At 40.5% G+C, this 18,535-nt stretch overlaps 1 protein-coding gene across 2 annotated transcripts in view; it reads left to right on the plus strand.

Moving 5' to 3' along the window:
* The window catches only part of GFRA1 (GDNF family receptor alpha 1), a 152,867-nt gene extending 136,266 nt beyond the window's left edge, over positions 1-16,601 (plus strand). For both annotated transcript variants that reach the window (XM_054832596.1, XM_054832595.1), the window contains exons 8-9: positions 6,335-6,391; positions 8,439-16,601. In XM_054832596.1, coding sequence (XP_054688571.1) covers positions 6,335-6,391; positions 8,439-8,600 — 219 coding nt within the window. In that variant the 3' untranslated portion in view covers positions 8,601-16,601. The remainder of the gene's footprint in view (positions 1-6,334; positions 6,392-8,438) is intronic.
* The last annotated feature ends 1,934 nt before the right edge of the window (positions 16,602-18,535 follow it).

Genomic DNA, 18,535 nt, shown 5'->3' on the forward strand with positions numbered 1-18,535 from the left:
AGAAGCAGAAAAAAAAAGGTCTGACTTCTTTTATTATAGGATCGTGCAAAGCTGATTGTTTTTATAGCTTAAATAGCTTTGCACCGTGGCTGTACAGTATGGGTTTCAAAATTACTCTGTGCTGAATTGGATCCTTATTTTAGTGGCCTGTGTCTCTGACCCACACGTTGCTTATCTTACCTGTTGAAAGTAATTTATACTCCAGCGTGGCATACTACTACCGTGCTAATAAGAAAATACTATTGACAATTGTGATAGATGCACCCACCACTTAGTGAGCGCAGAAGAATTAAACCGATTGCATTTTCACAATCCGTATATTTCTCTGCTTATTGTTTGTGTCCTGCTGTTGGAAGAACAGGTTAGTTGCATGGTAAATCTCTCTAATCAACACAAGAGGAGAACAAAAAGAACAAGCACCCTCATTTGTTGTAGCTACTTCAGAAGCGTGGTCATTTGAAGGATGTATTCTGGGAGATTCGTCTCTCTTCTTCAGAAAGGCTTGTTAATATGGGCATAACTAACCAGGCATCTCAGGAGAGGACAAAGGCACGCTCATTAAAATTAGCTGAAAAAACAACCCCCATAACAGATATCTATCGTAATGATACTTCTGTTGTCTCGCACTGTGATGTCAAAGCACTACATTCCATAAGGCCCGAAGCGTGTAGCTAACAGAAGGGGACAGGTTTCTGAGTTCGAACGCTCGCTCTGTGCCTGTTTGCATTCAGGTCCAACGTGCTCAGTTCGCTTTACATGCTTCTCCTTCCCTCCCCGCCCTCCAAATTAAAGTTCACCTCCGTTTGGAGCCGTCCCCAGTCAGACCTTTGCCTTGCTGTGAGTAACATAGATATGCATGCTATAGTGGATATATAAAAATATTGCTGGGTGACAAGCCATAAATAATGTGTGTACTGACTCCTGGTGAGATACTGCCGCAGTGTTTAATGCATTTATTAACCATGTAGTGCTGTGATTTGTAGAAGCTGGACACATAATTGCAAGATAGTATTTCTGGGAATAAATCTAGGGCTTTAGTGTCTGCAAAGGTGGAGGTAGAGGGATTTGGGGGACTGGAAGCAGAGAGTTACTTGGTTTGGGAGGATCTTATGGTGGTTATTAGGTGCAGGACAAGAGCAGACTAGGTTAGGGTGTGTCTGAGCAAGGACATATGATTGAACTCATCTAGGAGTCATTGGGATTAGAAGGAAACATGGAGGCCCACAGAGTCCTGTGTCTGGAGGAGAAATATCTCTATAAGCAATATTTCTTTCTCCCTTCAGAAAACCACTAGCTCTTCTGCTGGCCCTGATTCTCCTTTCTTTCTAGTGAAGAAATAAGTAATATTCTGCTTCTGATCATGAGAGTTTTTTTCTTTTCTGGACATGCAGTTGGTTTCTCTACCGGCCCTTGACTAAGTCCAACACTTTAGTTTGAGTATTAAAAGCTAAAGGTTGCGAAGACCAAAACAAGGCTTGTGTGAGTAACGTACACGATACTGAAGAGCTCATCAGGAGGTGCATGAATATGATTATCTCTAAATATCATCTGTTGCTTGTGCTACCACAGTGATAAGATTATCTGTAAAAGCAGATGTTCATTTTTACAGAATAGAAAAGCTTAAGTGAGTGCAAGGTTGTTGGCAGTATGGGGGCAGCTTTGTCAGAGTAGCCCACATCACTGAATTACAGTTCCCTGCGAAGCTGGGGTGAGTGTCAACCCATCTTACATAACTTTGTTGTACAGTCAGAGGCATGTCACAGCTGAGTATCATTAGCAAATGCTATTTTACCTCAGTAGAAAAGATCTCATACCTCTTTCCATATGTTTAACCAGTTATTTTAAGCTGCTTTTCTTTCGCTGTTTTTTTAATTATTATTTTTATCAGCCCAACTCTGCTCATATTTTGTTTAACGACAAAATTCCCATAGTTTTTTTGTCACCAGATAAGAGCTTTATATTAAAATTAAAAAAATATAAGTTGGAATACAGATTTATTAGCCATTTGTGTGTGCTATTTTACTGCTGTGGCATTAGGTTCTTCTAGCACCTTTGAAGGTACCTTCTTGCCTATATGTTACACATGTAGGAGACCTGAGATGGAGGTTGGCAGTGAATCTTTGGCATCTTGTATAACAACTCTCATTTCCCAAATTTGTTGATGGCGTAGATATTCCCTGTCAGAATTGTCTGCAGCAGTACGTGATGGGCACACATTTCTATTGTTTAATCGTTTTGGATAATGGAAGACATAAGGTAAATATCTGATGGATGAGGATATCTTTCATAATTCAAATACGTCTCCCAGCTTGGGTGTGTTTCCACCCAGGCTATTAGCACAACTGCCAACCCCTGTATGTTGGGTTTGCGTGGCAGGGTTTTGGTAGCGGGGGGGCTACAGGGGTGGCTTCTGTGAGAAGCTGCTAGAAGCTCCCCCTGTGTCTGACAGAGCCAATGCCAGCCGGCTCCAAGACGGGCCCGCCGCTGGCCAAGGCCAAGCCAATCAGCACCTCTGTGATAACATATTTAAGAAGTAGAAAAACACTTAGAGGGAGAGAGCTTTTGCAGCCGGAGAGAGGAGTGAGAAGATGTAAGAAACTCTGCAGACACCAAGGTCAGTGAAGAAGGAGGGGGAGGAGGAGCTCCAGGCGCCGGAGCAGAGATCCCCCTGCAGCCCGTGGTGAAGGCCATGGTGAAGCAGGCTGTCCCCCTGCAGCCCATGGAGGAAGGATGAGGGGGTGTAGTGATTCCACCTGCAGCCCGTGGAGGACCCCATGCCGGAGCAGGTGGAGGCACCTGAAGGAGGCTGCGGCCCGTGGGAAGCCCATGCTGGAGCAAGTTCCTGGCCGGACCGGTGGACCCGTGAAGAGGGGAGCCCACGCCAGGGCAGGTTTGCTGGCAGGACTTGTGACCCCGTGGGGGACCCCACGCTGGAGCAGTTTGCTCCCGAAGGTCTGCACCCCGTGAGAGGGACTCCATGCTGGAGCAGGGGAACGATGAGAGGAGTCCTCCCCCTGAGGAGGAAGAAGCAGCAGAAACACCGTGAGATGAACTGACCGTAACCCCCACTCCCCGTCCCCCTGTGCCGCTGAGGGGGGGAAGGTTGAAGCCGGGAGTGAAGTTGAGCCCGGGAAGATGGGAGGGGTGGGGGGAAGTGTTCTAAGAGTTGATTTTATTTTCTCATTCCTCTACTCTGTTTTGCCTAGTAATAAATTAGATGAATTCCCTCTCTAAGTTTGGTCTGTTTTGCTCATGCCAACAATTAGTGAGTGATCTTTCCCTGTCCTTATCTCGACCTGCAAGCATTTCGTTATGCCTTTTCTCCCCTGTTTAGTGAATGAGGGGAGTGAGAGAGCGGCTCTGGTGGGCACCTGGCCCCCAGCCAGGCTCAACCCACCACACCCTGACTTTTTACCTCTAATAAGGTGTTCACTCACTGTAGCAGAAATACAGGAGTTCTGCTACCTGTAGTGTCCTTCCTGCCCAAGAGTAGGGCAGGAAGAATTTTCCCCTTAGGTTGTAATTACAGGACATAAACTTTCTATAGCACTCTCTTCAACACGTAGGTGGGTTTTTTTTCCATTACTTATGATTTAGTGGTGCGCTGTTGTATTATAGTAGTGCAGCCTATGCCAGCATTTCCATTATAACCCGTTTTTACAGGTTTATAACTCAACAGTAAAAACGTACTCTTCCAATTTGAAACTTGGCATATAATGTCTCATCTCATCTTCAAAATGGTATTTTTTTCTTTCCCTCCGCCTTCCCCCTCACCAAAAGAAGTTGCATTTTTGCTGTATTTTTAAATGGAAGATATTATCCTTTCTGTTTTGATAAGAGAAAAGCCTGCCTGTTTATTAAAATTACTTTTCAATTCTAAGAAAGGAGGACTTTATAATAGAGCATACATGTGAATAAGTGGTGTTGATGTTAGAATGACTACATTAAGTATATGGATACAGAGAAGTATTACCTTCCAAATGAAAGCTAGGGAATATTGATCAAAATGATTGAAAAGCTTTTTCTGATGTTGATTTTGTTTCTAGCTGTTGATTTTACCCTTAAAATAGTGTTCTCAAAGGTAAATATGTTTTAGCTGCCGCACTCTATTGTTTATCAGGCTGAATGAAGAAAAGGAAGACTTTACTGCATATAGACAAAATAATGATATTTTTCTCTTTTCTCATTTGAGAAACACAGTACAGAAGGAACATAAATTCTGCCTTTGGTGTTGAGATCAAATACGAAGAGTAGACTTGTAGTTAGCACAGTGTTATGAATCCAGCGCAGGCGTAAGTAGCAAAGCACAATGTTTCCAATAGGCAGACGCTTGTGTGAACTAGGAAATTTGGTACTGAATGGCAAACTAGGAAGTATGAGGCTTGTACAGTCCCTACAGTTTACACTGTCACGACCTGAAGCTCTGAACCTGAAGCCTCCTATGAAGCCTCACATTCTAATTCAATGCAGTATGGGAGTTTAGGATACAAGAAAATCAGGATTGAAATCCAGTTTGTCCTTCTGTACCCGTCTCCATTTAGGAGTTGAAATCTACCCAGCTGCCATTAAAAGAAGTTTCGTAACCTCTGTGAATACCACCACCACTGCAAACACGGCAGAAAGGCTTCACTGTGTTGCTTCTTGTAGCAAATTTCCTTCCAGGCATTTCTTTTTCCATTTAGATAGTTAAATTTATGCTTACCATAACCACTTTAATGGTACTAATTAGAAGAAAGGGTATGTGAGAGAGAGATTTCATGGAGGGTGTTTATTAATGAATTGAGCTATTATTTTGTCATAGATTTGAAAACTGTCAACATATATACAGTAAGCATTCTTACTATAGCTAAGCTTTCTCTTAAATCCCAGCTGGTTTAGTTTTTCAGTTGTATCTCATATATCTATCTATAAATATGAAAATATAATGAAAAGCAGGGAATGTGCTTCCTAATGAGAAGTTCAGTTCCTTCATTTGGATTCTAAAATCAGTAATTAGGTTGAAGACTATTTTATATCCATAGGCAGCACCAGTGGCTCTCAGATATAAAATAAAATAGCCGTATGTGGAACTAAATTTTTTGAGGGTATAAAATCAGAATGCTCAGCACTTCCTCACATCAACTTTAGTCCAGTCCATCTCTGCCAAAACTGGTGGGATTCTGCAGTGCAAAATGAATGCAACACAGATCCTCATTTTTTGCAGGGAATAAATTGCATGTACAACAAAACTTCCAAGACGTGTCAGACATGCTCAGTGCAGTCAGTAGTTTCGGTGCATAAATCCAAGTCTTCTGGTATAAGACTTGATTGTACATTTAACACTGATAGCTCCTATAAAAAAGTGCTGTTTATGTTTCTGGAATATACAAAGAAAGAAATGATATCGAGAATCACTGAAGTACTTAAATCAACCACAGCACCATTTACTGAAAATATCTTCGACACCATGGGGATTGCTATTGTCGTTATAGAAAAGCAGAAAACTCCCAGCCCAGTCATGTTCACTTGAGCAATGGAAATATTAAACACCTCATGATGCTAGACAGAGTGCCTACTATTGCTTTCATTTTGTATGATGCTGCCACCAGAAATGTTTCTTACTTGAGTCAGTGTGGAGAGCACACAGTAATAGCAACAGATGGATGCTCATCGTAAGTCATGGCTGAATATATAGCGGATTCATTTTTCAGGCTTTGATCATCTAAAATATTCCTGCATTTAATAATATTCCGTGTATAATAATCAGTGATTGCAATGTAAACAAACAACTCAATTTTACTTACAGGTATATATGTTAAAAGACATGAAATGCTCTTTTTGTAACTTTCTAGAGGAGACTCTGTGGCAGCCATGCAATATATTAAAACTATATTTGCATTTTCATAGTAATACTTGGAGAAATGGCAACAATAATTAAGGATAAATTACTCCTGTGTTGTTTATTTTCCTAAAATTGAGGAATATGATAGGGTTTTTGTTAATATGCAGTGGTATTATGGTAATTATTAACTGTCATATTTAATTTCTTCCCATGAACATCCAGCATCATTTTTAAGGGGCCACAGAACATAACATGTTCTCTGCAGCTGATGGCACTCATCATTGTAATTACTAAGTACTCTTAGCTGACTGTTTGAAGTTTTGCTGTAAATTCAAATCAGAATGTGAATGTTACTGGAAAACATGCAGTTACATTTGGAGAGTTTATTTGCTAATCATGTGCAAATCACTGTCAAAATTACAGGAGTATGACAACCCATGTGAATTTATCTAATAGTGTTGTGCTGCTGTATGTATAAATTTTACAGGGAATAAATTTTGCATTTGTTCATAGGCACAGAAGAAGCGGAAATCCAATGAATCTCTAGATACAGAGCTCTGTCTTAATGAGGTAAGAGTGTGGATCCTCTATGTTTCACAGCACAGGTGGCTCCCTGTAATATAAAAATGTTCAAAGTCTGTCAAGACTATAATGGGCTTACCTCACGCTGAAGCCTTGTTAGTATTGTTATGGTTGGATACTGTAATGTATTAAAGAATGATCTTACTGAGAAACCTGGAGCTGGGCTCCAAGTGGCCTCTGCTGACTGTATATTTTAATAGCTGTGTAGTACATGCTTAGGCAGATCCCATGGTAATTACTATCGCATCCAGCAAGTATAATTAGTTAATAATCTGCAGGAACACAAGTTGGTACGGCTTTAACAAATACACAGAAACATACAGGACATCATTCTGTGGCTAACCAATATGACCAGTTTAGGGCATGAGATGATGTTCACATCAGGAGATGTGATGCTCCTACATCGGGAGACAGATTGACAGCTCCAAGAGAAATGAACCTCCCAGTGCTGTTGGAGTGGTCTGCTCAGCCTGACCTCCAAGGCCCCCTTTCAAACGTAAACAGTACATCCGTTTCCTGTCTGTCAGTCCATATCCTTTGCACTGAGCCTCTCAGGAAGCTTAATAATTAGTGATGTACATAAATTAATTTTTACGATGTGGAAGCACATAGCCTAGCTGTTGGAGGAAGCACAACTGTAATGGCATAAGCCACCACATGGATGTGACCATCTTTCAGGTTCTCCTTCTCCAGTCCAAATTTGCACAGTTCTTCTAAACAATGACAATTCTATAGCCCATTCCTAACTCTTTAGATTTTATTAAAATTTTCCTGTAGATACTAGAATGAAGCCTAATAACACATGAGGGAACAATGCAGTAACATTAACAGATCTGTTGACATCTTGTGCTGGCTAGAAGACCTTTCACAAGAAGGCCCTAGTAACTGTAGCTTACCATAAGAAATGCTGGTCCGTCTTTTCCATACTCTGTCTATGACATTTTCCAAAAAGCAGATGCCCAGGGCTGAGTATAAGAAAGCATATTGTGATAATTCCCCCAATGCCTCTACTGCCTCCGAGAGTTTACGTCTCAAGGCTTTCCAGTTAGCCAGTCCTAGCAGGTGATGGCAAAGCAAGGGAATGGCACGGAGATTTGTCCCTGAATGCCTCCCTGGCTCTGTAGACAGTCATTCCCGTGGAAACTGATGCTCTTTTCTCATTCTTTGTATCTGCTCTTCTGGGTACTTCTAGCTTGTACCTTGGCACATTGCCTCTCCAGGATGAGGGGACACTTGTCCCCTCTTCGGGCTCTGATCAGCTTTGGGTGGAGTAGGTTGGACTTAATGACGTTAGAGGTCCCTTCTAGCCTATATTGTTCTGATTCTGTGATTATACCTGTTTGGGTTTGGTTTGTTGTTGGTTTGTGGGGTTTTTTTAAATGAGGATGATAAGCAGTGAGAAATATTCCTCTTGCACCTCCTCCTTAAATAGCTCACTAATCTGCCAATCTGTGCTTGCATCAGCATACTGTTTAATCATTGGTAGCAAAGAAGACAAGAAATGTAAATAATGCAGCAGTTAAGAGAAAAAAGGCATGAGAAAGATAACTTTTCATAAGCTAGAAACCTCCATCTTTTCTGATCCCCTGGATTAGATTTTATCTATTGTTATCCAGAAGTAACTTGTTACAAACAAAGTTGTTCTATTGACTGTGCAGAAGTTGCAGTTTCTCTGCAGGTCCTGCATTTGCTTTTTAAAATAAATTGGCATGATAAACACAGATTGCTAAAAAAATTGCTATACTTAACAAGGGTAGGCTTACACATGGAACCACTACTGAAGTACGGATTTCTTAATACTTTCCTCTTTTTTTTTAAATTGTGCTGTACTGGTGTTTTTATCCTTTAAACTAACTTTAAAATACTTTAACATCTGGGTTTATGCCTTTTGTATCTTTCGATCTGTGATGGCGATATATAGGTAACAGTGGAGGGCGGGACACGGACAAACAAAAGATTAATTTAATGATGTCAGTTTAAATATTTTGCAATGAAAATGTGTAATGGTGACCAAGGAAAGTATTGTGTCTTGCAGAATGCTATTGGGAAAGACAACACAGCAGGAGTCTCCACCGGTCACATATCTTCAGAGAATTCACTCGCCCTTCCTAGAAGCTTCTATCTAAGCACACCGCTCACCCTGATGACACTTGCACTCTCACTCTGTTTGTTCCTAAGCTCATCAGTCGTCTTGTAGCTGCATTACAAAAGGACGTGTAAAAAAAAAAAAAAAAAATCTGTTTCCTGTCCTCTGTTGTTTATCTGGAATTCCAGGTCTGGGAGCTAAGCTGAGGCACTCCTGCTAGAACAGTTTCAGTCAGCTGGAATTATTTTTTTTTCTCTCTAAAAAAGCTTCTTGTGATATTTAGAGGCTTTGTGAAATACTTGGTGCAGTGCTACATTCCAAACCCAAAAGGCTTTTGGGCATGCAGTGTTTTAAAGAGACAGTGTGTAAATTTGCCTGTAAAGCGACCTGGTTGGATTATTTTAGTAATAATTATTTTAATTCTGGCTTTTACCTGAGAAGGAGGATGGCAGTTTTCTTAAGATCCTATTAATCTCATTGAATGGTTTTGGTTTTCAAATTAATTGAACTTCAGACTATCAAGGATGCCAGGCTTTTGTCTAACGGTGAATGTTCTCCCAGAGAGTGGACTTCATGAAACTTTGTTTGATAAATTGCTACTGATGTTAAACTCTTTCAGTGTATTAGCATTTTCCTCTTTAAATGTTTACGTACTGTAAGTGATTCTGCGTTCCCTGCTGAGAAGCCATTATAATTCGCATACAGGTATAATGTACGTCTTTCAGTTAAGTTCTCATAAAAATAGGGTGTGGCATAGAACTTTCTAACAGTACATTTATCTTTTAATTATAATCATCTAGCCTTAACAAGGGTGAAGATTCTTTAAATTAACACGAAGCAGCCATTGTGAAAGCTTGATAACGATACATTTCTTTAAATTTGAGGATAAGCGGTAGAAAGAAATTTTGCTACAGGGTTTCAGCTGTACAGTCTGTGGTCCTCTATGCTTCCATTGTGATAATATAGTCCAGTTATTATACTCTTTGTCTAATAAAAAAAATGACATACAATTTATTTGCTCTACTAAACCAGCATTATCTGTTTATACATAGCTGATAGTAGCTCAAAAAGTCACAGGAACTTCATGACTTATCACAGCATTGTAGAGGGAAGAGAGGTAGCAGGTTATCGTTTAAACTGCTAAAATCAACACAAAAGGATGGTTGATCCAATTACAAGGCAGCGTCATGCACACTCACCCATGTGACAGCCTTTTCTCACCCTGGTAGTTCCTCCTGCAGACCTTGGCACTGCTGACGTGATGAACTGTTTGCAAGACCAGTTCCATAAATTATTTTAATGGTTTGGATGGCAATATTGCCAGTGTACATGGTTTGATCGCTTTGGTTTTCATTCAGTGACATTGACAGCCCGTGCTGGCTCATGCTGATTTTCTGCGGTACCTAGAAGGAATTCTTTAAAGCTTTAAATGTCATCAAATAGGCAGCATTTCTCCTAAGAGCTGTCTTTATACCTAACTGTGATGGCTTGTTGACTGTTACAAGCAGTTATGTCTAAATGATCAACAGTAATCAGTTTTTGTTTCTATGGAAAGTAGAAGATAACTTTGCCAAGCAAGGAGTTCATCATGTTGAATTTACAGATTTACACTGAGGCTTACACAGTTATGCCCCGGCCTGCTCTGAAATGTCCAGATCAGCTATTTGCAATACAGCTATAAAGTACAAATTGTGGTTTTATAAACTGCGATGAAGTTTGGGAGTGTGCAAAATACACATCTTACTAAAAGATTATTAAACCTATTGACAAGTTCATTTTTTGAGCTTTTTCTTAGCTAATAATAAACTCTTCCATAAATTCTGAAATTCACTTATGTAGTCTTGATTATAGTCACATAATATAGGTTTCAAAGCACTGTGTATGTGATAGAATTCTAGGATACTCTGTGCCACTGAACATAACAAATTAGACAATATTACTCTTTAATTCGGTGCTGATAAGAAACTGCAAATTACTTTCAAAGGCACTAGAGCTGCTTTCGAGAAGAAACATATAGCACATCATTACCAGCAAAGCCCATGTGGTTCCTGTTGCTCTTCTTGTAGCAGCTAATCAAATTATTGAAAACTAGTGACAACAGAAAAAAGATTACGAGATTCATGATTTAAAAAATAAATTCTTTTATGTCAAAAGGATTTGATAGTATAACCTATTGAAATGCTAATGAACATAGCATTGTAATTCAAAAGTCTGACATTATCCAATTAAAAATATTTTCAAAACAAATTCATAAACAGTACAATTATTAAATTCATCTTTGATCCACAAAGCTTTCTTTAAAATAGCATTTGTATTCAGCACATTAATCATTTTAAGCAGTATCAGGAATTTTAATAACCTCCCAGTATAGTACATACTTTTTGAAGATTTTTTTTACATTTGGTTTGATTACAGTATCTCTATTACATTTAATACCAATTATTAGAGCTCTGACACTGTGTGATCCAGAATAAAAGCTATTGATCACTTATACTGTAAACAACAACCTAATTAGGTTCTGATTACAAAAGAAGTTGCTGGTTATCTGATTCAATGAGAGTTACCTTTGGAAATACAATTACGTACGTGGTAGAGGAAGAAATGGTGTCTCATACTGCTAGCCATGTTACCAAACAAAACAGAGCACTCAAGCTTTTTTCCCATGTAAATTAAAAGCATACTGAATTCCTAATTAAAAAATATAAATTGCTTATTAAACAGGCAAGAGGGAAAAAACCTCTGAGTCTGACACAGAATGGGGTTTTTACAGGCATCACCGTGCAAATATTGGAGGATTTTTAGAAGTTGGATGAGGTGTGGATGATGTCAATTTAGCGTGGTGACCTTGTCAATGCAGTCATTTGCTACAGTACTGAAGTATGCAAATTGTTTAATTTTTTTCCCCCCTTCCAGTCACTAAAATGCCATGTGTTGAGTGCTCAGTGAACAAGCTTAGGCTTTGTTATATATATTTCTTTAATACATTAATTTTATCAATATAACAATAGTAGAGAAACTGGCCAAATACGGGATGTACATACAGATGATCTACTGTTTAAATTCTAAATTTAACCAGTTCAGCTGTGTATGAATTAAATCATGGGGTACTGTAAACGTACACAAATCATCTTTCTCATTGAACATAATGGAACAGACACTGTCATTAGTATTACGAGGAGTGTGTATACTCTGCCATGTTAACTAACCTGATTATTGTGTTTATGTTTCTTCTTAAAAATAGTACACATAAAGATAAAATTCAGACTGAATGTGGCTAAGGGTTTGCACTGTCTAATGTAGATACTGATTCCACACACTAGTCCAATGAAAGAAGCACTGGAGATGAACCTTTCAGATACTAGTAAAAATAATAATTGAGGCTTTCCCTGGCCCCAGTGCAGGCAGTGACATCCGCCAGCGGGCAGCAGTCGGGCAGGAGTGTCTGCGCAGGGATTTGGTCAGTAAGGAGGAGCGCAGCCCTCGTTTCACGGACTCCGCTCTCTGAGATCCCAGCTGCTGAAAGAGAATGGGGAGGGAGGTACCGAGCAGTGAGCAGGAGCCGTCCGTCCGTCCGTCCTCACTGGGGCACTGGCCACTTCCCATTCAACAGCTGCATTCCCACCGTGTCCTTAGGAAGAATTAGGAGGAACAGGAATTCTTCATCATGTCAAAGCATTGCGTAGACAGCCTCTGTCTGGAGACCTGTTCCCAGCCTTTTCCTTAAATGAAATTTTGTCCCTCTAAGACCCAACCCTCTGAAAATGAGGCTGTTCACAGTTTGAGCAATGTTGCAGTTTGAATCAGTAGATTGAAAACATGAAAGTATACACCTTTGCTAAGCGTGTGCAATTAGGCTGGAGATGAAGAAAACGGAAAAGGAATCACCTTGAAATCTCAATCTAATTTTCATTTGTGATTGTTGGCTTAATCACCGCAATATTTCCACGGAGGAGAGATGGTGAGAAACCAGTGAAGGAGAAGAGCAAAACTCAGCACAGCTCCCTGATGGGTCATAATTTTGTGTATGTCAAGTGACAGGAGTATCTCATACTTAGCTTGAAATAAAAGAGCTGGATTCTGCTAGGAACAGCAGCTCCTTCAGAGCAAGCAGTAAAAAGATGGAAGAACGAGCAGTTATTTGTACAGCAATTATAACTTTCTTTTATAAAATGTAATTGTTTGTTTTCAACACCAAGGTGGATCTACCTCACTGAAAAATATATGTTCACTGGCAGGACTTCTGCATTAAACCTATTCTGGGCTACAGAGGCCCCCAAGGTTGTTTGATACTCATAAGGTTAGTCAGATTCTACCTGATCCCTGACACCAAATAGGAATATATTTGCTCCTGATGAACTTGGCAGAGAAATTAATCCAGTGACTTGTTAAATATTTCTCATCTTTCAATATTTGCTTTTTCTTACCAGCTCAGTTCTTTCTATGACATTTCAATTATTGGCTATTTCAGCTTCTTCTTTAACTTCGGAAGGTCATTTTCTCCATACTCTACAGTAATCCACTTTATAGATTTGCCTAAGTGTTTTTGTGGGGGTTTTTGTTTGTTTTTTAATTACAGCCTTTGTTTCTGAGAAAAAAATGTGGTCAAGAATATGTCTCTACTGAATGACCAACACCTTTACAGCGGGAGGAAATCGCGAGTTCCTATTTTATCTGTTTAGCACTGGTTTGACCGGAACACACTAAAAGATGATGTTGCTATTCCCCAGATGGAATTTAAAATTTAGTTTGGTACTGAATAAGGATTAAAAAGTTTTAAAGTCTCACAATCTTTTAGAAATATTTAAATACTTCTAGTGTATTTTCCAGTCAGAATTTCGATCAGATAAATAAAGCCTCAGTAAGCATTTTTTTTTTTTTTTCAAGAGCAAGAAGTTTCATTGGGAAATTTTGATGGGTCCGTTATTAAGGTAAAATCAGGGAGGGTGGTGAATTCCCCTTTTTAACTCAATATTATCTTGACTTTCATGCACCTTCGTTCCATGTTCTCTTCATCTGAGTATCTTTGCCTTCGGGGATGGTTATGCTTAACAGATGCATATTAGATACGGTCACCTCAATAATCAGAAGCCAAGTCCTGCAACTCTTACTTAGATGCTCCATCTCTTTTAGCATTCATAAAAGCCAGAGCAACAAATTCAAGATGTAGCCTAAAGATTACCTGAAGTTTAAAAGAGCACAGAGTCAACCGATTCCTTAGTAGCATTTCTTATCAATATAGGTTGTGATATAAATTGGTACCACCTAGACTACTCACTAAAGTTCTCTGAGCACATTTAACCAGAGCAGCTGCAGTTTCTGCTGGTTTACCTTTGCCAGGTGCCAATAGCTGAGCTTTGCCATGAATAGACTTAGATCTCGTTGCTGCCTAGCTTAGAGCAGCCAAACCTGATCCCACTTCAGCAAGGGTTCCCCATAGCCCATTTTCTCCTGCTTTTAGTGATTCCAACACACTTTCATTCTTTTGCACTACTTTTTAATCTGGCAAAAGGAGAATTCCCTAGAATCCAGGAGAAAATGAGTCATAGAATTAAGGGCAATTTTCTGCAAATTCCTCCTGCCAAAATGCCACAATAATTGACCTCTTTACTTATGGACTTCTATCCTCCAGAGCATTGAATACCCCTTGCTTAGCACCTTCAGTCCTTATGAAACTGAGCAGGATTTGGGGGGTTTCAGCATCCAGTAAATGAGGCCATGTTTGTTTTCAGGCTTCTTCAAGCCACTCATTCTGTGAACAACATTAGTAAATACAGATGGTGCCGCAGCATTACACTACTCCCCGTGTTGGCCACCTCATCTCAAGCAGTTTTCCAGCAGTGGTACTAATGATGCAAAGTTCCTCAAGACTCCTTCAGCTGGACATTGCTTTGACAGTAGGAGATGACATTCCATGTTCTACTATTGTAAGCGCACAAATGTTATGGTTTTTATTGTTTTATTCTTGTCTGAAATACAGTCCCCAATCCACCGTTTTTTGAGTTCATTTGCTCCATCTGCTTGGAAGCACCAAAGAGCTGAAAACATTTGCCTGATGCCACCGAGTTCTTGGTATCAGTTTCAGTAACATAAGTCCATCTCGGGTCAGTAGTCTCAGTCCATAGTTACTGGCCAGTTCCATAAATCCATACCACAGTGGGCACTAAGAGGCAGCAGCATTCTTCTGGCTGACCACACATGCACTGGTCACACGAGGTATGTTGGCACCAGCTGGTCCGTATTGTACCTAGTCTTTGCATCTACTTCATCACCCAGGCCTGTCTAGCCAGTGCGAACTTTAATTAGACCAGACTAATAAACCTTTTCAGAGCTACCAGCTGACAAGTAGGCTGTGCCTGGCTTGCTAGCTCCAACTCTTCAGCTGGTGTGCACAGATTAAGTTGATTTTGACCACAGCGCTTGTCCTTGGGTAGAAGATTGAAAGGAACAAAAGCTAAACCCTATAGATTTGCTGAACCACAGGAAGATGTAAACTCCTTCAAGCACAGAAGCCAGTAAATCTGCTGAAACTCTGGAGTAATTTTCAAAATAAAATTAAAGTATCATGGTCCTTTCCTGATAATGTTTATGGAATAGGATATATATGACAGAAGGAAGCTTTTGTTAAAAATGGGAGAAAGCCTGAAGATGCAAAAATTACTGTTTAGGGAACCATCATTTATTTTAGCAGGAGGTACTGCAGAGAGCACACTGCTGAGAAATAGAAATGTATGTCCCGCTAGGTAGAAGACAGAGAAATCACACTTTTTTTTTTCTTTGACTTTGTGAACTGGCCCATGGAAACTGTTTCCCCTTTTGAGAGGTGAAGCAATTTTCTTGGGAGTATGCTAACCAAAATGCAGCTGATGGGAGCTCAGGGTCTCCTTCCCACATCCCCAGACCTGATTATTAGTAATGACATCCTCTGCATGCTTTGGGGTGGGACAGAGATTTTAACCCTTAAGCAAAAGGTAATTCAGGAAGAGTTTTTCTAAGGATTGTTAGAAGTGGAACAAAGCCCCACAGCGGATTGCATCTGGCAGGGGGGAGCGTGCAACCTGGACTGACCTGAGTCACACTCTGCTTGTAAAGAAAAGTAAGTGGAGGTAAAAATTGAAAGCAAAAAAATATGCTCTTGAATTTTATATTGCCTCCTCTCTGGGAGGGTCACAGTAGAAGTGAGGCGTAAAATCAACCTCTTACCTCTTCTCAGTACTCTCCACTGTTTCTGGATAAGAAAAAAATAAATCCAAAAGGCAGGCAGTGGAAGAAATTGCTTCAAAGCACTGCAACACGTGGGAAATTTAACTGGTGGCAATTATTAATCTCTGTTTTCTCCCCTCCCCCAAGATTATTGCTACTGAGTCTGCTTAACGGGGTTTGTATGATGTCTTGTGTAGCATTACTTCGTGCTGAAATGATTAGCTGTGATTACTAGCGCTCATGCTGGGAGGGTGTATGTGTCTTTCACCTGAGGGTATGTCTAAATTTGCACTTTTTGTCTAAAGTGCAAGGTGACAAGAGCTGCAACAAAGAGGAAATAGTAGGGGAAGGCTCAGGTAAAAGTAATTTTTGTTAAATCACAATGATCAAGGGATAACTTGAGGGTAGGCAGAAAGGATACAGATAAAGGTTACAAGTAGGATTTAGACCCAGGAAGACTGGCATTCACTGTGAACTGAGGATATCCAATGTTAGTATTTTCCTGCTTTTTTTTTTTTTGCCTTTTTTTTTTTCCTTCTCCTTTTCCAAAACTATCTGTCTAGAACATGCTTCCATTTTCTGGAGGAAATTCTTACACAAATAGTTACCTTCTTGTGTAAATTCTCTGTTGTCTTACGGATTTCTGTACATCTCACTGCAGGTTATTATGTGTCAGGTCTTCAGTCATAATGGCTGGTAATTTGTAGTAAAAAAATAAAACCACTGTTCAATTGTTCCTGTTGACTTACTTAGACATTGCTCTAAGGACATTGCTCTTTGGACTGTCCACACTTTGGAAGTCAACTCATGATGTTTGGCGTTTTCTGTTAGCATAATCTTCCTGCATTAGTATTGTACATATCCAGAAAACAATCCCTCTCAATAAACAACATTATCTTTTTTTATTAAAAAGCATGTTTTTGTGAGAAAAATTTCCTGGTTGGTTGTTCTGTTTGGAGTTATACCAAAAAAAAGAGGAAGCTTGACTGGCAAAAAAAAAAAAAAAAGAAAACAAGCTTATTAGAGGTCGATCTCATTGTTCCCTGCTGTTTTGCAGTCCACTATGATCTAAGAAAATAAGAAATAAAGCTTTTCCCTTTAAATACTTGTGCATTTGCCTGCTCCCTAGTCTTTTTGTGTTAGTGAATGTGGCCTACAAAATTACCATGAGCAGGGACTATCAGATGGAAATGATGGAAAGCTGGGCACGAGAGTGGCCAGCTGGCCCTATTCATGCTTGTTCACTCTCTGGCAGGCACGCACGCCTCCACACCCATCCCACCATCCCACCCCTTCGTCCTGCCAGGCGGGAAAGAAAGGGCTCGCTCCTGTTTTTACACAATGGGAGCAAAAGAGCTGCAAAGGCTTTGAAGACAAAAGGGTCTGTGGGGAGATGTTTTAGGAAACCCACACTGTGCTGGAAGGGGAAAGGGAAGGGGGACAAACAAGCTTTCATGATGCACTCGCTCGTGTTGATGACTGGAAACGAGGAAAATTACTTCAGCATTTACCCATACTCAAACTGAGACTTAACAAGTGAATAGATTATGGGCAAAGAGCAATCACACCCTCCTGTGAAAAACTTCTGCGCAGCAAAGGGCAGGCCAGAGCCTCCTACCATTTTAACACCAGACTGTTTCAACTGCTGTTGCCTCAGAGAAAGGAAGCAAGGTGTGGGGGCAGGCTGCAAGAAGGAAAGATGGCAGTGGTAGAAATGTATGTTAATCCAAGATGAAAGGGCTGCTCTTTTAGGGCTGAAAATGCTTTCCCAACCAACACAGAAGCAGGTCACCATCCTACATGTTCACCATCACATTGGGCAGCTCCAGAAGGGGCTAGAGTTGCATGGGGTGATGCGAGCAGGAGGAGATGTTGAGTTGTCCCGGCATCATTTGCTGCTCAGGTGTTCTGTGCTCCTGGAGGTGGGAAGGGAAGGCAGCAGAATCTGTATGGGAGCATCCATCAGCTCAGCTTGGGTTCCTGGGGCACCTAGTGTGGTCGCTCGGACGTAGGAGTCACTCTGCTGCTGCTATGGTCCTGTGCATAAAGTGCTGCAGGTACTTCAGCTCCCGCAGTGACAGTTCCAAGTGTTTAACCATTTCAAAGACACAGAGTTGGGGAATGTGATGTACAAAAGCAATCACAATGTTTGACAGTATGAGTTAGCATTAGGCTGTCCTGCCTACCTGCTTTCCCTCTTTCTCTCTGCTGTTACAGCACCAGCGCTGTGAAAGAGGAGAATAGGGAGGGAGGTACAACTCCGTGACAAACTCGCTGAGCAGCAGCCTCTCCGGGGACAGATGAAACCGAGCTGTGTTCGACACCACTAAGCAGCCAGCTATTCATGACCAGATGGGTTCTTTTGTGTGCTTCGTCTGTGGGTTTGATTTTGGGGTTTTTGTTGATTTTTTTTTTTTTTTAATTTTTAATTGTTACTATTCACACATAGTCGCCCTTCAACAATTTCCCTCTGGGTTGAGAGACAATGGCAACAGGGCTACTTTTACTGGACAAAGGCCAAGTGGGTAAATTAGCACCTGCCTAGAAGGTGCACAAACATAAGCCATTGTGCCACATTGCCCTTCTTCCACAGGTATATATTAGGCCATTAATAAAGAATGATGCCTCATAGCATCAATCTCTCGTCGTGACAGAGAGGACCAGTGTCCTCATGAGGAAATTGCATTTCCTCCCCACTGGCCTGGATGCCGGGCGTTAAACACACAGCACCCATCACACCCGGCAATTTGGCTGACTTTCGGTGAGAATGTTAGTAAGGTCACATTGTGGTCTAGGGATGCCCAGACAAGCAGGATTAACTCCTTTTAATGACATTTATAGAACTA

The sequence above is a fragment of the Grus americana genome, chromosome 7 (genome assembly GCF_028858705.1).
Source record: "Grus americana isolate bGruAme1 chromosome 7, bGruAme1.mat, whole genome shotgun sequence".
NCBI lineage: Eukaryota > Metazoa > Chordata > Aves > Gruiformes > Gruidae > Grus > Grus americana.